The sequence below is a fragment of the Aethalodelphis obliquidens genome, unplaced genomic scaffold, assembly GCF_003676395.1.
Source record: "Aethalodelphis obliquidens isolate GAN/ISIS:26980383/991018 unplaced genomic scaffold, ASM367639v1 scaffold50, whole genome shotgun sequence".
Taxonomy (NCBI): domain Eukaryota; kingdom Metazoa; phylum Chordata; class Mammalia; order Artiodactyla; family Delphinidae; genus Aethalodelphis; species Aethalodelphis obliquidens.
In genome coordinates, this window is record NW_020837994.1 from 12,024,490 (window position 1) to 12,039,169 (window position 14,680).

At 39.5% G+C, this 14,680-nt stretch overlaps 2 protein-coding genes across 2 annotated transcripts in view; one reads left to right on the forward strand and one right to left on the reverse strand.

Annotated features, from left to right (window-relative positions):
- The window catches only part of LOC113607839 (disks large 1 tumor suppressor protein-like), a 288,267-nt gene extending 285,132 nt beyond the window's left edge, over nt 1–3,135 (reverse strand). The window contains exon 1 of the mRNA XM_027083553.1: nt 1,407–3,135. Coding sequence (XP_026939354.1) covers nt 1,407–1,425 — 19 coding nt within the window. The 5' untranslated portion in view covers nt 1,426–3,135. The remainder of the gene's footprint in view (nt 1–1,406) is intronic.
- A 218-nt stretch (nt 3,136–3,353) lies between these two features.
- On the forward strand, nt 3,354–11,763 carry TMEM126B (transmembrane protein 126B). The gene is made up of 5 exons (XM_027083552.1): nt 3,354–3,466; nt 6,157–6,278; nt 7,347–7,540; nt 8,608–8,719; nt 9,331–11,763. The coding sequence occupies exons 1-5, from the start codon at nt 3,386–3,388 to the stop codon at nt 9,512–9,514; spliced, it is 693 nt and encodes a 230-aa protein (XP_026939353.1). The 5' UTR covers nt 3,354–3,385; the 3' UTR covers nt 9,515–11,763.
- The last annotated feature ends 2,917 nt before the right edge of the window (nt 11,764–14,680 follow it).

Below are 14,680 nucleotides of genomic sequence, written 5' to 3' on the forward strand. Positions count from 1 at the left end.
CACACACACACACACACACACACACACACACACACACACACACACACCCCCAATGTGTTTAATTCAATTACTAGTTTAAAATAAGTCCAAAAGGGACATTAACTAGAGCACAATAAATGGTAGAAAGAATAAAAATACACCTCAAGCTAAATAAGTCAAAGAGACGTATCCTTTATTGGCTACATTCCCCCAAATCATTCTTGTTCCAAATAAACCAATTGTGTCAGGTCTGGACAGGTGTAGCTCCAAAATCTCAAGGAGAGTTTACTTCTCTCAGTGATATTATGGAGGAGAGCAGGAGAAGGAAACAAGCCCAGTCTTAAATTCCAGCATACAAAGGGACATTTCTAGGTGTTTCAGAGGTTTTGTATATCATTGTCCTTCTCTACAGACAGCAGCTGGATAAAGAATCTCACTGATTATAAGTTTCCTCAATACACCTTCCAAATCCACAGGTAGGATTAAACATCATGCAGAGCTAGGTTGCACCTTAACCTTCACACTAAGCTTTAGTTTCAGACTGTAGCAACTCACATAAATGGTCAACATTTGGATCTATACTAGTCCACTACAGTAGAGTTCAAGGGTATTGGTACACATTTTAGTTTAAAACTCTTTTAAAAACTCCTTTATAGTTGATCTGGTCTTCTATAAAATGTCAAAAAACAAAAAACACCAGCTTCTCTAGGATCCTTAGGTGAACAGGGCTCACCTGGGGTAGATCTAGGCTAAAGTGAATCCCAAGGTGTGACCTATAATAAACTATACTTCAGGAACCTTCCAGAGCTTGATCAGTGGGGGTGGGGAGTGGGGTATTTACCTCACTTGCAGAATTTGCCAATCATGTTACTGGATAATGTATACATCTGTAAAAGCACAACAGTTACCAAAGCGGTGCTTTATCACAAAAGTGAAGTTTCCACTAGAGTAAACCCAAACATGAAAGCTATTTTTAATAAAAGATAAATAATAAATCTATAATTGCATTCACTACAAACAACTTTATCTTTTACAACTATGTAATTTGCTTGATAAATATTAAATCCATGAGGAAGAGCTGCACTGTACAGGTTTCTTTTTTAAAGACTGTGTAAAAGTAACCTTTAACAAGCTAAGAAAGCAAGCTAAAGAAAATCCCAAATCTGTGGTATCAAATTTACGCTGATTACAAATGGTGATTTATACCACCTGATTTAGGAAACCATAAATGTCTATAATTAAATACAACAGTCCTACTTGGTTTTCATTTAGTAAAATAATATTACTGAATGATGTACCACAGAAAAGACATCATTACAACAACTACATCCCAAGCAAAATTCTACTCTCAAATGGACTACAATTTAAACTGCAAATAGCAGAACCAAGAAAAAGGAGAAACATATATAGAAAGCCTCATAGCCCACCTTTCTTCTTGACTGGCATTCTTGGGTCTTTCCACTGACACAGGATTCAAGATCTCTTTTCAGGTCTCAACTTGATCCACCTGGATGGAGGCCAAGGGCCAGGTAACTGTTGCAAACCACTTCACTGTTTGAAATCCAGGCTGTCTTCTCTTTCAAATAAAGAAAAAATGATGTATTTTTTCCACCAACTTTGACAGTGCCCACGGAGTTTAAAGAAAAATAGCTTTTGAGTTTTTCAATGTTTATAAAACATTTATTCTGTTTAAAAAGAAAATTATTGTAAGCATAGAAAACATTATTAAAACTCCTCTTCAGGCAGCAGCATTTTTGGAGTTCGATGACTAACTCAATTAAGGCACAAACCAAATTTACACAGCTGTCTCATTACTCAATACATGATCTAATTCAAAGATGAACTGGTTGATGATTAAAAAACCCTCAATTCTTTAGAGAAAAATTTAAAACCCTCACCCCCCAAAAATACTTTTAAAAACCTCTTTGACTCTAGTCTCTAAAAAGGTGGGTGAGTTTGGACAGTTTTCTGGGGCAGAACAGACTGAAAGGCCCCTTTCTATTCACTGGACCAGAAGTTCCGGATCTCACCCCCTCAGTAAGACAGGATCCAGCTTGCTGTCACATTCATTTTTTTTCTTCTGTGCTCTCCAAGACCCTCAGGCTTGATCCTTAATGCCCCCTCTGATTCTGATCCTCCCACGTATTAACCGAGAGGATTGAAAAGAAGGAAAGCAATCCCCTGGCATGGAGACATTAAAGTGACAGTGCTACTCAATGGGCACTTGATGCAGGATGAGTTGGCGAAGATTTCTTCACACTGGAGTCATTCACATCATGCCGTCTCTTCGCATCCAAGCAGCTCCCTATCTGTCGAGGAAAAACACTGAGACTTCGAGACAAGTCAAACCTTCCCCCAAAGGTGTTTTCTGAGACGCTGTAGTAGTATTAGGCATGTGAGCATAAGCTGTGCAAACAGTTCGCGGTTTCCTAAATGAGAGAGTTCGGCCGCTTGGCTTCCACATCCACCCTTTTTCCCTCAGTCTCTCTCCAAACTACCCACCTTCCTTTTGCAGAAAAAACAAATCTCTCTGCTACCGCCGGCCACCCCTGCCCACACCCCGTTCTTATATAGAAGAGCACAGAAATGTCCTGCACCCTCCACGCGATGAAGTGTTTCCTCAGGCAGGAGAAACAGCAGCACTAGAAATTATATAACTCTCGATTTTGGCTTCTCTAAGACATGGAGACTGGAGGGTCGGGGGGTGCTGGTCTGGGAGATACTGCTGGGCACTGAACGCGCACAAAAGGGCGCCAGGCGTCCTCGCTGGGCCCCCCAACCCGAAACACCGGCTGGTAAGGGGGTCCTCTCGGGGAGGTGGGGGGCAAAATTCTCTCCAGTCTCTTTCCAAGCGAGGATAAAGGATAGAATATGAGGGGACTAAAGACTGAGAAGGGGAGTCTGACGGCTGTGAGGGGAGGAGGCTAGTCGGGGCTGCTCTGGCAGCCGGTTGGGGGCTCTAGGGAGGAGGTGCCCGAGAAGCCGGAGCCTTAACACACGGGCCATGCCAGAGGGGCAAGCACCCTGAAGGAATGAAAGGGGCTGGGCAGCTCGGCCCCAGCTAACGGAGGTGCCCTGAGGAGAGGAAAACGCGCAGCGACATCCCTGCGCTCGGACCGCCCCACGTTCCCCTCAGGAGGCGAGAAGAGGGAGCTACGATAACAAATTAAAGAGAAGGGAATACGGGCCTGGCAGGGGGGCGGGCCCATGGGAGTCTGGACCTCCTGGAAGCCAATGAGCGGCTCCCGTTTCTGGACGCCGGGCCCAATCACAGCCAGGATGGAGGGCGCGGCTTTTGACTGGGTCGGGGCGGGCCAGGGATGAGGGCTAGAGGCGTGAGCCCGCACCACTTCCCGCCCCGGGAGTTCTGGGTCCCCGCCCACCACTAGTCACGTGAGTCGCCAAAATGGCGGCGCTCGGGCGTGAGGCTGGCGCCGACAGGAGGGCTGCAGGTGTGGTGCCGGTGGGAGTTGGGGAAGCGTCCAAGGTAGGCGGAAACCCAGGGTGGTAGGGGCGGTGATTTCTGCAGCCTCAGGTGCTGCCGCACTCTTCTGAAATGATGCGCGTAAAAGGGATTTGAAGTCTAAAGAGAACAGCTCCCAAGTCCATGCAGGGCGCAATTAAATCCCTGGTTGCTATGAAAAGAGGTGGGGAGAAAGTAGGAGACCTAAAGGTTAGTCCTGTTTGATGTAGCCTGTTTTCTCTTCACTCGGTACGTTTGTATTTTAAATTTCCTGCCATTTTGTCCTGACCTCTGCCTGGGTTATGGGTTCTGAGGAGATGACTACATCTTGCTTATCCGGGGGGCTTTCAAATACCAGGTGAATGTCTGAGCAAATGATGAGTGAATGTTAAATAAAATTCTGAAGGTCAAGTGAAATAATACACATAAAAGCACTACAAAACCATAAAATATTACTGGTATAATCGTGGTGCCCAGTTGAGTGGCCTTGAACTAGTTACTCTTTAGATAAAATGTTAGTTATAGAGAAATTTTTACATTTCAGTACTTGTAAAAATTCTATCAGGAAGTTATCAGTATATTTCTCTGCTTTAATAACTGCCTTACAAAAACTATGCACTCAATAAATATTTGCTGTCCTGTTTCAGTATTTTAGGATCATAATCCTGGATATCTGTGTTTCCTATATATTGAGGTGTAGATGAGGTAGGAGGTTGATACAAGGGATTGCCTGAAAGTTTTCTTTGTGAGGAATAAGGCACTTCAGTGAATTGGATGACAGCAAAACGAAAAGTTTTCCCAAGGTTCTGGTTAATTGTCATGTTACTGACATCTGCCTTCATGTACACCAGAGGGATTAGATATAGAATCTCCCTTATATATTGCTATCTTGTCTTTTCCATTTGCCATTTAGATGTCAGAGAGAGGCAAAAGATTCAATCTAGTCTTTGAAAAATTGTAATTTATAAAATATTTTACTTTTTTTTTCTGTCCTCAGATATTTTAAAGAAAAAGATAGAACTGGCTTGAGTAAGTTCTTCAATGATGCAGGGAAAGAAACTCGTCCATTATTACTCATTGTTTGATACCATATGAAGATTCAAAAGAGTCTGTACCTTCAGGATGTTGATACCATGGATGAATTGGCCTTTCATTAGTTAGGGTTAGGGTTCGAACATATCACTTATTCAGGAAATGAATATTACAGTGATGTTCAACATGTGTCCATTGACTACCAGCATCAGAATCACTTGGTGTTATTAAAATGCAGATTTCTAGACTTTACTCCTGTTGAATCCAGATATCTCAATAGGGAGCTCGAGAGACTGCATTTCAGATAAACTCGTGATTCCTGTGCACATGAAAAGTTGAGAATCTTACTAAGTCTCTTTTATGTCTTTTATGCTTAACCCTTTCCAATTCTCTTGCCCAGGACTCCTAAAATTTGAGACTTATTAGTCTATGCCCTTGACCATAAATGTTGTTAAAATGGAGAATCATATAAATTGTGAAAGGCATAGATTTAATCTATTCATTGGCTAATCTGGAATCCCATAATGCCAGTATGGCAAAAGATGTAACAAATATTAAGACGTTTCACAGAAATCTGAGAGTCTTACCCAGAGCAAAATATTCAGAAGGGATCCTTTCTGAGGGTTCAGTTTTGTTTTGTTTTTTTCAACTACTGGTTTCTGTTAAGATGCTACTGGCCAAACCTCATGGTCCCTTGACATTAGCAACTATCTATTCATACATCACACTTGGGACACAGGAACTTTCCAACCCTGGAGCCCAGTGCCATAGGTCCAGGCTCCCTGATATACTGCATAGCAATTTCCAGCAAAGGCCCTACTTCTGCCTCAGTAGGGATCTGGATATATATACCTTATATAATCCAAGGTAACCATGATCCACTGCCTCTTCCTAGGCTGGAATGTGTCCCTCTTTCTGATGTTCTCTCTCGATATTCTCCAAGGCAATCCCTGTTCTCTCCTACCTCTCCAGGAAAGTCAACACAATCTCCAAAAGCTCAGGCTTTCATGAGACAGAGGATAAAGATAGTGGTCAACAAGTAGCTACTGTTTACTTTCAGCTCTGAAAAAGCTAGAGCATGGAGAACTACAAAGGGCCTGGCTACCTTCAGGGAAAACTGTAAAGAAAACAAAAAATATCTCAGTAAATTATCCTTCTACAACAAGTCCCCAGGCAAGTCAGCCTCTGAACCTTGTTGTCTCATCCATAAAGGTAGAGATGACCATTATCCAACCAATTTCTCAAAGTTGTTATGTGAATCAAAAAGCCATCATCTAGGGGCTTCCCTGGTGGCACAGTGGTTGAGAGTCCGCCTGCCGATGCAGGGGATACGGGTTCGTGCCTCGGTCAGGGAGGATCCCACATGCCGCAGAGCGGCTGGGCCCGTGAGCCATGGCTGCTGAGCCTGCGCGTCCAGAGCCTGTGCTCTGCAACGGGCGAGGCCACACAGTGAGAGGCCCGCGTACCGCAAAGAAAAAAAAAAAAAAAAAAAGCCATCATCTAACAGATAATAAGAGCTCACTAAATAGTGACTGAATCATTAACAAAGTGTGTGAAAGCAGATGACAGTACTTGACACTTTTACTAGAGTCTAAATGTTTTTTAATCTGAATCTGTAGAATTTATAAGATTTAATATTAACATCATGAGCTATTATGGTTCTGGATTTTTGTGTTTTTCAGGACATCAAGATGCCAACATACATATATGGTCAGTCCAGTCCTTCTCTAGGAGATGCAAAACTCAGAAAACCAATGCTCATCGAAATCATAGAAAAAAAATTTGAATATCTTAGAAAAGAAAAGTAAGAAACTCACCTAGACTGAAAGTCAATAACTTTATTTGCAGATCTTCTGTATTGCCATTGTTTCTAGGTATCTAAGATCCTGTTAACTTTATTGAGTTGGTTATAAAGAAAGCTTATTTTAAAAAAAGAACTGGAGGGAAACATGAGCAGATGAAAATAGTGGTTTGTTGGAATACTGAGACTGGATAATTTCTTTTCTCTCTTGAAATTGTTTTGTTTCTAAAATTGTTGAAATGTTATTTGTGCAATAAACATATTTTAATTAAAAGTAATTAGGAGAACACCATTTTGAGGGTTACTTATATTAATTATCAATTGTAATTAATTTCAGTTTAGAATTTATTACCTCAGTAACAGTGCTGAGCTCAGCAAAAAGGAATACAGATTCCATGATGTACATATAGTCTCACATTACCGTTCTGACTTTTAGGTTAATAGAGCTCAAGAATAAAATCAAAGGACGTTGATCTTAGACTTTAAACATTTCTGGATTTAGGTATGAGTCAGAAAAACTAGATCTTTCAAATTTCTTTGGATGAAGTTTTGGAAATCCTAGACAAATTATTTTAAATATCTGGACTACTTAAGAAATAGTTATTTTCTAGAAGGTCTAACCAAATGTAAAAAACTTTTTTCAAATGACCTTAAGCAAATTAATTCTTTTAGTAGAAAGAAGAATATTCTTGGATTTAGATAGTTCATAAAATTTGGCTACATTGGAACATATTCATATTTATTTGTGGCCAAAATTTATTCTATCTTTAAAAGAGCTCCATCTTAGAACCACTCTATTCTCAGGAAGATAATTATATTGTTCTCTCATTAGAATGCAAGTTCTATGAGGGGTGGAATTTCTTTTCTTTTTTTTCTTTTTTTTTTTCCACTTTATTCACTGCCCCACCCTCAGCACAAAGAAAATACCTTTCTTTGTATAGTATTGAGCATAGTAAATGCTCAAGAAAAATTTGATGTTGAGTAAATATGTAATAACAAACCCAGGAAAGGATATATCTATTAGAAGAATATTATGTTGAACTTAATTCTTCACTTTGTTTTTCCAATTAGGACTTTAAATATATATGGAACAGTGACCTTTGGAACAACAGCTGGTTTCTCTGGAATATTGGCAAACTTAATTTTCAGACATTGCTTCAAGGTTAAACATGATGCTTTGAAGACATATGCATCATTGACTACACTTCCATTTTTGTCTACCATAGTTTCTTATGAGCTTCTTGTAAGACATGCTTTGTATTCAGGTAAATTTAAATTCATTAACATATAATGTGTTTATATCTAAGTAAAATTACTCATTAACATATACTGTTGCTACTGCTGATAATAGTCCCTTACATTTGTGTATTTCTTTACCACTAACAAAGTACCTTCACATATATTGTCCTGTTTCATCCCCACAACAATCCTCCTAATCAGCCAGGGCAAGTAGTATTGTGTCTTTTCTTTACAGGTAAGAAACTAAGCTGAGACATGTTCAAGTACACTAAGAAGCAGCATGATATAGTGGGAAAAAAGGAGGCTTTGGTATACTACATATTTCACTTAAGTTTTGTGACACTGGGCAAGTCATTTAATCTCTGAGACTCAGTTGTCTTATCTATGAATTAGGACTAATAGTACTTACCTCACAGGATTGTTTTAAGAATTAAGATACTGTGTGTTGAATGTCTAACATAGTATCTGGCATATTATGGGCTTCTAATGTTATTTCCTACCTCCTCCCCTTACCTTAAGTTTCACAACTAGTAATTGATGGAACCTCTGACCCCTGTTCATCAGGTCCCTGCTTAAATACCTTTTCCCCAGGGAAACCTCTGATTCCCTCAGGTTAAGTTTCTAGATACATTCTCTATTCATTTTACCTTCAAAGCATATGCACACTTAAGATTATTTGTTTAAATATTTGTCTAATGTATTTCCTTCTTAGTAAACGGACCTGAAGGTCAGAGATTGGATCTCTTCTGTGTAATACTGTATCCCTAGCACATGCCTGACACATAGACAATATAAATGTACTACCCTAGAATCCAGATATCTGGTCTGCTAGTTTAATATACTTCACTATGAAATTACTTCTTCAACAGCCATATAAGTAAGAGGTAACTTATCTTTATGTGAAGTATAATAAAAGCATTTTTTAAATGTGATACATTTAGTCTATTGTACCATAGATTGAATTTCTAATATTCTTTCTACTATTTTGCTATGCTTGAGGACAATGCAAATAACTACTGTATGAGGACCCAAGACTCTTAATAGTTCTTATCCTGAGTTTTAAAAGGAGATCAAATTTACTTTTGTTTTCCAGGTAATATAAGCCGGGAAAATTGTGTTCTGAGAAGTTCACTGATTGGCATAGTGTGTGGTGTTTTATATCCCATTGCTTTAGCTTTTTCTAAAAATGGACGCCTGGCAGTCAAGTAAGTCCATCTTTTTGTTCCGTTTCTTCCTTTCTTCCCTTTTTTTTTTTTTTTAAATTTATTTATTTAATTTATTTATTTTTGGCTGCTTGGAGGTTTTCTCTAGTTGAGGCAAGCAGGGGCTACTCTTGGTTGCGGTGTGCGTATGGGCTTCTCATTGCGGTGGCTTCTCTCGTTGCAGAGCACTGGCTCTAGGCACACAGGCTTCAGTAGTTGTGGCACGCAGGCTCAGCAGTTGTGGCTCGTGGGCTCCAGAGCGCAGGCTCAGTAGTTGTGGTGCACGAGCTTGGTTGCTCCACAACATGTGGGACCTTCCAGGACCAGGGCTTGAACCTGTGTCCCCTGCATTGGCAGGTGGATTCTTAACCACTGCGCCACTAGGGAATCCCCCCTTTTTTTTTTTTAATGTTAATAAATTCTCCTTATTCTTTAGCTGCCAATAACACATTTTCATCAAAATATCATAGTTTCATATTTCAAATAGCTAATTTTAACCTTTTTTGCTATCTACATGAAAGATCTAGAATAGAAATGATCAGTTTAGGAGACATCAACAAATTTTTTATAGAATTTACTTCCAGAGGAAGTAATTAATCCTTTTTCGTTTTTAGGTATCATACTGTTCCACTGCCACCAAAAGGAAGGGTTTTACGTTATTGGCTGCTGCTTTGTCAAACAGAGGTAAAAGCAATGTTGATTCCTCTTATACTTCAGACAGCCCTTGGAATATATCATGGTCAACAGCATTATGCAATATTTGAAAGTACACTTGAGAAAACTGTACATGAAGATTAACCAAAGAATGAATGGATACTAAATCAGTATAATGGACTTTTTTATGATGAGGACTTAGGCACTGCTGAAAGAGTTAAAAGTAATTCTGGATAGACAATTTGTTTCTTTTCCTTTTGCCTTGTGTATAGCAGGTGCTCAATAAATATTCAGTAATTAAATAAATATAGGTTTCGTCTCTGTTTTGTCATTGTCTGTGGAAATGGATTTGAGGCCTCAAGGTCTGATCATTTATGTATTATGTCTGATTCATTTATGTATGTATTCATTCACAAACATTTATTGAGCACCTGATTTATTGAGCATCTCAGACATTGTGTTACATATAGTAAGAAATCATCCTTATCCAGAAAGAACTCACAATTAGAAATGTGAACACATAGCATGAGAGGGTTTGAGAGATATACACATAATTCTTTGGGCACACTGAGGGTGTGGCTGTTAACTACTTGTGCAGAAGGGAAAGCTATGGGGAGAAAGTGACATTTGTCCTAGATTTTGAAAGGGAAGTTGAAAGTTCACAAGAAAGCAATATAGAAATAACATAACAGCCCATTCCTCTACTCTAAACTCGAATTCAGTACACTTCAGTACACTTACTAGCTCTTATCATTGACAAATTACCTTTACTGTGCTATTTAAAGAACATTTATTGAGTGCATTAATATAGGCACCAGGGGTACGAAAATTCAGTCACTGCCCTCAAGAAGCATAAAATCTAAAGAAAGAGATCACAGCATGCTTCTTTAAGTCTGCTAGAGCATTCTTGAGCTACATGTTTAGTTAGGGAAATAGGAGAGGAAATGAATGCTGTCTGATGGAAAGAATAAGACACAGAATGGAACCCCATAACTCATTCTCCTTGTCTTAATCACATTTATCTTGAGATTTAAAGATTTGGTCATCTGAGGCCCCAAGCAACACAAAACAGAAATGGAAGTCTTAACGAGGTGCTTTACAGCATCATATATAACAAAATGAAATACACACACTCTTTTACTAGTAAAAAAAAAATGGTTAGTAAGCCGTCCAGCTTTGTATTCTCAGAATAATTCATGATACTTGAAACTCTGAGGAAAGGGCAGGCAATTGGGGGAAGAGAGGAAACCAAGTCAAATAGATAACAAGATCAATGGTATTAATATTAACTCTTAAACAGTTATTATTATACAATTATACAAGTACATGAATACCTTCTTATTGTGAGATATACAAATGATCCAGAAGTATATAGAGCGTGACTTGAAAGTCCCCCTTCACTCCCACTCCATCCTATTTCTACTCCATTCTCCAGAGGCAACCATCATCAAGTTAGCACATCTTTTTCCTTGTAGTATTCTTTTGTAACTTACATATTTTTTTAATAAATGGTATTATCCATACATATACTGGAAATTAATTTTCCCTTCAATATATGTCTTGGAGATCTTTCCGACTCATTACGTGTAGGTCTAACATGTTCTTTTTGGTGACTGAAAAACATTCTTGGTGATTCTAGTATTCACATAGGTGATCCTTCCAATACCCTGGTCTCTCTATCCTACCACTTATTCCCATGGTCATACTTTAGACCTGTGCTGTCCAATATAGTAGTCATTAGCCATGTGTGGCTCCTGAGCATTTGAAATGTGAGTAGTCTAAATTGAGATATGTAGTAAGTATAAAATACACATTAAGTTTTAAAGATTTACTATGTAAAAAAGAATATAAAACATCTCAATAACCTTTTGATTACATGTTGAAATGTTACTCTTGGATATATTGGATTAAATAAAATACATTAAAATTAATTTTACCTGCTTTTTTTAAATCTGGCTACTATGAAATTTTAAGTTATATACACAGAACATATTTTTATTGGACTGTGTTGCCCTAGACCTTGTCATTATCAATAAATTGAAATTCTTCACATTCTCAATTGTAAAATCCCATATTCTGATCACTACCTCCTGTCCTTCCTGTTTATTCCTTCTCATACTGCAATCCAGCATTACTTCAGCTCTATCAGAATCTATAATCCATCAATCCCACTACCTTTTCACTGTCTCTCACCCCCCTCACATCCTTACCATCTCCAGCTTCAGTCACATCAATCTTTTTAAAGTTTGCCAATATCAAGAAAAAAAAAACATAAAAATGAATCTAGCTAAGGTTGATTTTGAAATAAAGATATTTGCCTCGTTTTGTGAATTTTCTGTCCATGTCTTTGGCGCATTTGATTTGTAGATCAAATAAATTCTCTATAAATTCTGGGTATTTTGTTTCTTCATATGCTGAGATAGTAATCTGAGAAATACAGCAAGGTTGATTTAGGTTCACCTCCCTTGCCACCTGAAAGCAGGAGAGATCTGTATCTTACTCCATGACTTCAATTTGCCTTTTTTACAATAGAAAAAGCAGGGAAGTCTACCAGTGTTTTCCACTGGCTTTGGAAGCAGTACTTGCCAAAGTGGCTGTAAGAGGCCTGAAAGGAGAAATTAGGGAAAACTTGATCTGGGCCTGAGCCCAAAGTTGAAGCTAGGTGAACCAGAGTGAAGAAAGGCAGCAAGTCACTAGAGGCAAGATAGTTCAGAGGTGTGAAGTACAGCCTGGAGCTCCACTATCAAAGTTCAAATCCTGGCCTTACTACTTACCAACGGGATAACTTTGAACAAGCTATTTCACCACTCTGCACCTCACTTTCCTCATCTGTAAACTGAGAAATAAAGATTGTACTTACCTCGAAGTGTTGTCAGCACTAAATGAGTAAATACATGTAAATCAAAACAGTGGCCAACTCACAGGGAGTCTGTATATGTTACTGCCATTACAAACAACCCAATCAAAAAATGGGCAGAAGACCTGAATAGACACTTCTCCAAAGAAGATACACAGATTGCCAAAAAACACATGAAAGGATGCTCAACATCACTAATCATTAGAGAAATACAAATCAAAACTACAATGAGGTATCACCTCACACCGGTCAGAATGGCCAGAAAGTCTACAAACAATAAATGCTAGAGAGGGTGTGGAGAAAAGGGAACCCTCCTTCACTGTTGGTGGGAATGTAAATTGATAGAGCCACTGTGGAGAACAGTATGGAGGTTCCTTAAAAAACTAAAAATAGAGCTACCATATGACCCAGCAATCCCACTACTGGTCAAATACTCTGAGAAAACCATAATTCAAAAACAGTCATGTACCAAAATGTTCATTGCAGCACTATTTACAAAAGCCAGGACATGGTAGCAACCTAAGTGTCCATTGACAGATGAACGGATAAAGAAGATGTGGCACATATATACAATGGAATATTACTCAGCCATAAAAAGAGACAAAATTGAGTTATTTACAGTGAGGTGGATGGACCTAGAGTCTGTCATACAGAGTGAAGTAAGTTGGAAGGAGAAAAACAAATACTGTACACTAACACATATATATGGAATCTAAAAAAAATAAAGTAAAATGGTTCTGAAGAACCTAGGGGCAGGACAGGAATAAAGGTGCAGATGTGGAGAGTGGACTTGAGGACACGGGGAGGGGGAGGGGTGGGCTGGGACCAGGTGAAAGAGTGGCATGGACATATATACACTACCAAATGTAGAATGGATGGCTGGTGGGAAGCAGCTGCATAGCACAGGGAGATCAGCTCAGTGCCTTGTGACCACCTAGAGGGGTGGGAAAGGGAGGGTGAGAGGGAGACACAAGAGACAGGGGCTATGGGGATATGTGTATACGTATGACTGATTCACTTTGTTATACAGCAGAAGCTAATGCACCATGGTAGAGCAATAATACTCCAATAAAGATATTAGAAAAAAGAAAGAAAATCCCAGTTTCTCCCTGACGAGCGAAGGGAAGCGTTTGGACCCAACAACTAATGCCGTAACATTTGACTTCCATCTGAGGAGTCGCCCCTCAAAACACCTAGCTCTGAAAGCCAGTAGGCTTGCAGCAACTCCATGCGACCCATTTGTAGGATCACTGAATGTAGCTATCCTCAGGGCTCAGTGCAGAGGGAGCAGGCAAAAAATGCCACTCAGTCTTCCAGTCTTCCCTGAATGGGATCTATTTTTGCACACTTTAAGAAATGCTGCCTGAAAGTCAGAATTCTAATTTAACTTCATTTAGGGGCTAACTGCAATCCTCCCCAGAGACCAGGGAAGCCAGAACACACCTTTCCACCTCTCTTTAGGCTGCTCCAAGTCACCAGTATCTGTCTGGAAGGAGCTAATATACTCATCTGTACCTCAGCTTTTGCAGCTGCTTCCCAAGGGGTGGGTCCCCAGATCTCCTGGCTCTGATAACCAATAGGCTCCCATTCACTAGCCCCACAGACAGTAGCAAACAAAAAAGCAATTCTTAAACTGGCTATACCCCCAGGGCTCAGCACAGAGTAAGCATGCACAAACCCCCATCTCTCAGTATTTCCCTAAAAGGGGTCTCTTTGCATACTTTAAAAGATGCTGCCTGAGGTCAGGCTTCTAATTTAGCATGCATCTAGAGGCTAACTGCAATCATCTCCAAACACTAGGGAAGACTGTGGACACCTCCCATACCCTCTCCTTTTGGTCTGCTCTGAGTCACAGTTATCTCTCTGGAAGGACCTTGTACACAGTATCTGACACACCAGCTTTAGCAGCTGCCAGCTGAGAGAGAGCCAGGCAATCTGCACCCAGATTGCCTGGCTCTGAAAGCCAATGGGGCTTGCATTCAGGAGTGTCACAGGATTGCACTAAACTAATAACAAGTTCTTAATGAGCTCAAAAACACTCCACCCACGTTGGCTCTACACCCCAACCCAGTGCGGAGAGAACAGACAAAAACTCTGATCTGCCACTGGGACCGGGAGTGAAGAAATAGAGAGAGGTTTGTAAAAGGGTACAAAATTTCAGCTATAAGATGAATGGGTGTGAGGATCTAATGAAAACCATAGTGACTCTAGTTGATAACACTGTACTGTATAATTGAAACTTGCTAGGAGACTAAAACTTAAATGTTCTCAAACACAAAAAGATAAATGTGAAGTGACGGATGTGTTAATGAAATAGATGTATATGTACGTATATTAAATCACTGTGATGTACACTTTAAATATCTTACAATTGTATACATTAATTATACCTCAAAATAGCTGAAATTTTTTAAAACCCCAGATTCAAGAAGCTCAATGAACTCCAAGCAAAA

Coding starts and splice junctions, on each gene's coding strand:
- TMEM126B (XM_027083552.1), top strand. CDS start 3,386: ATGGCGGCGCTCGGGCGTGAGGCTGGCGCCGACAGGAGGGCTGCAGGT. Junction 3,467..6,156: donor GAGTTGGGGAAGCGTCCAAG/GTAGGCGGAAAC, acceptor TGTGTTTTTCAG/GACATCAAGATGCCAACATA. Junction 7,541..8,607: donor AAGACATGCTTTGTATTCAG/GTAAATTTAAAT, acceptor TTTGTTTTCCAG/GTAATATAAGCCGGGAAAAT.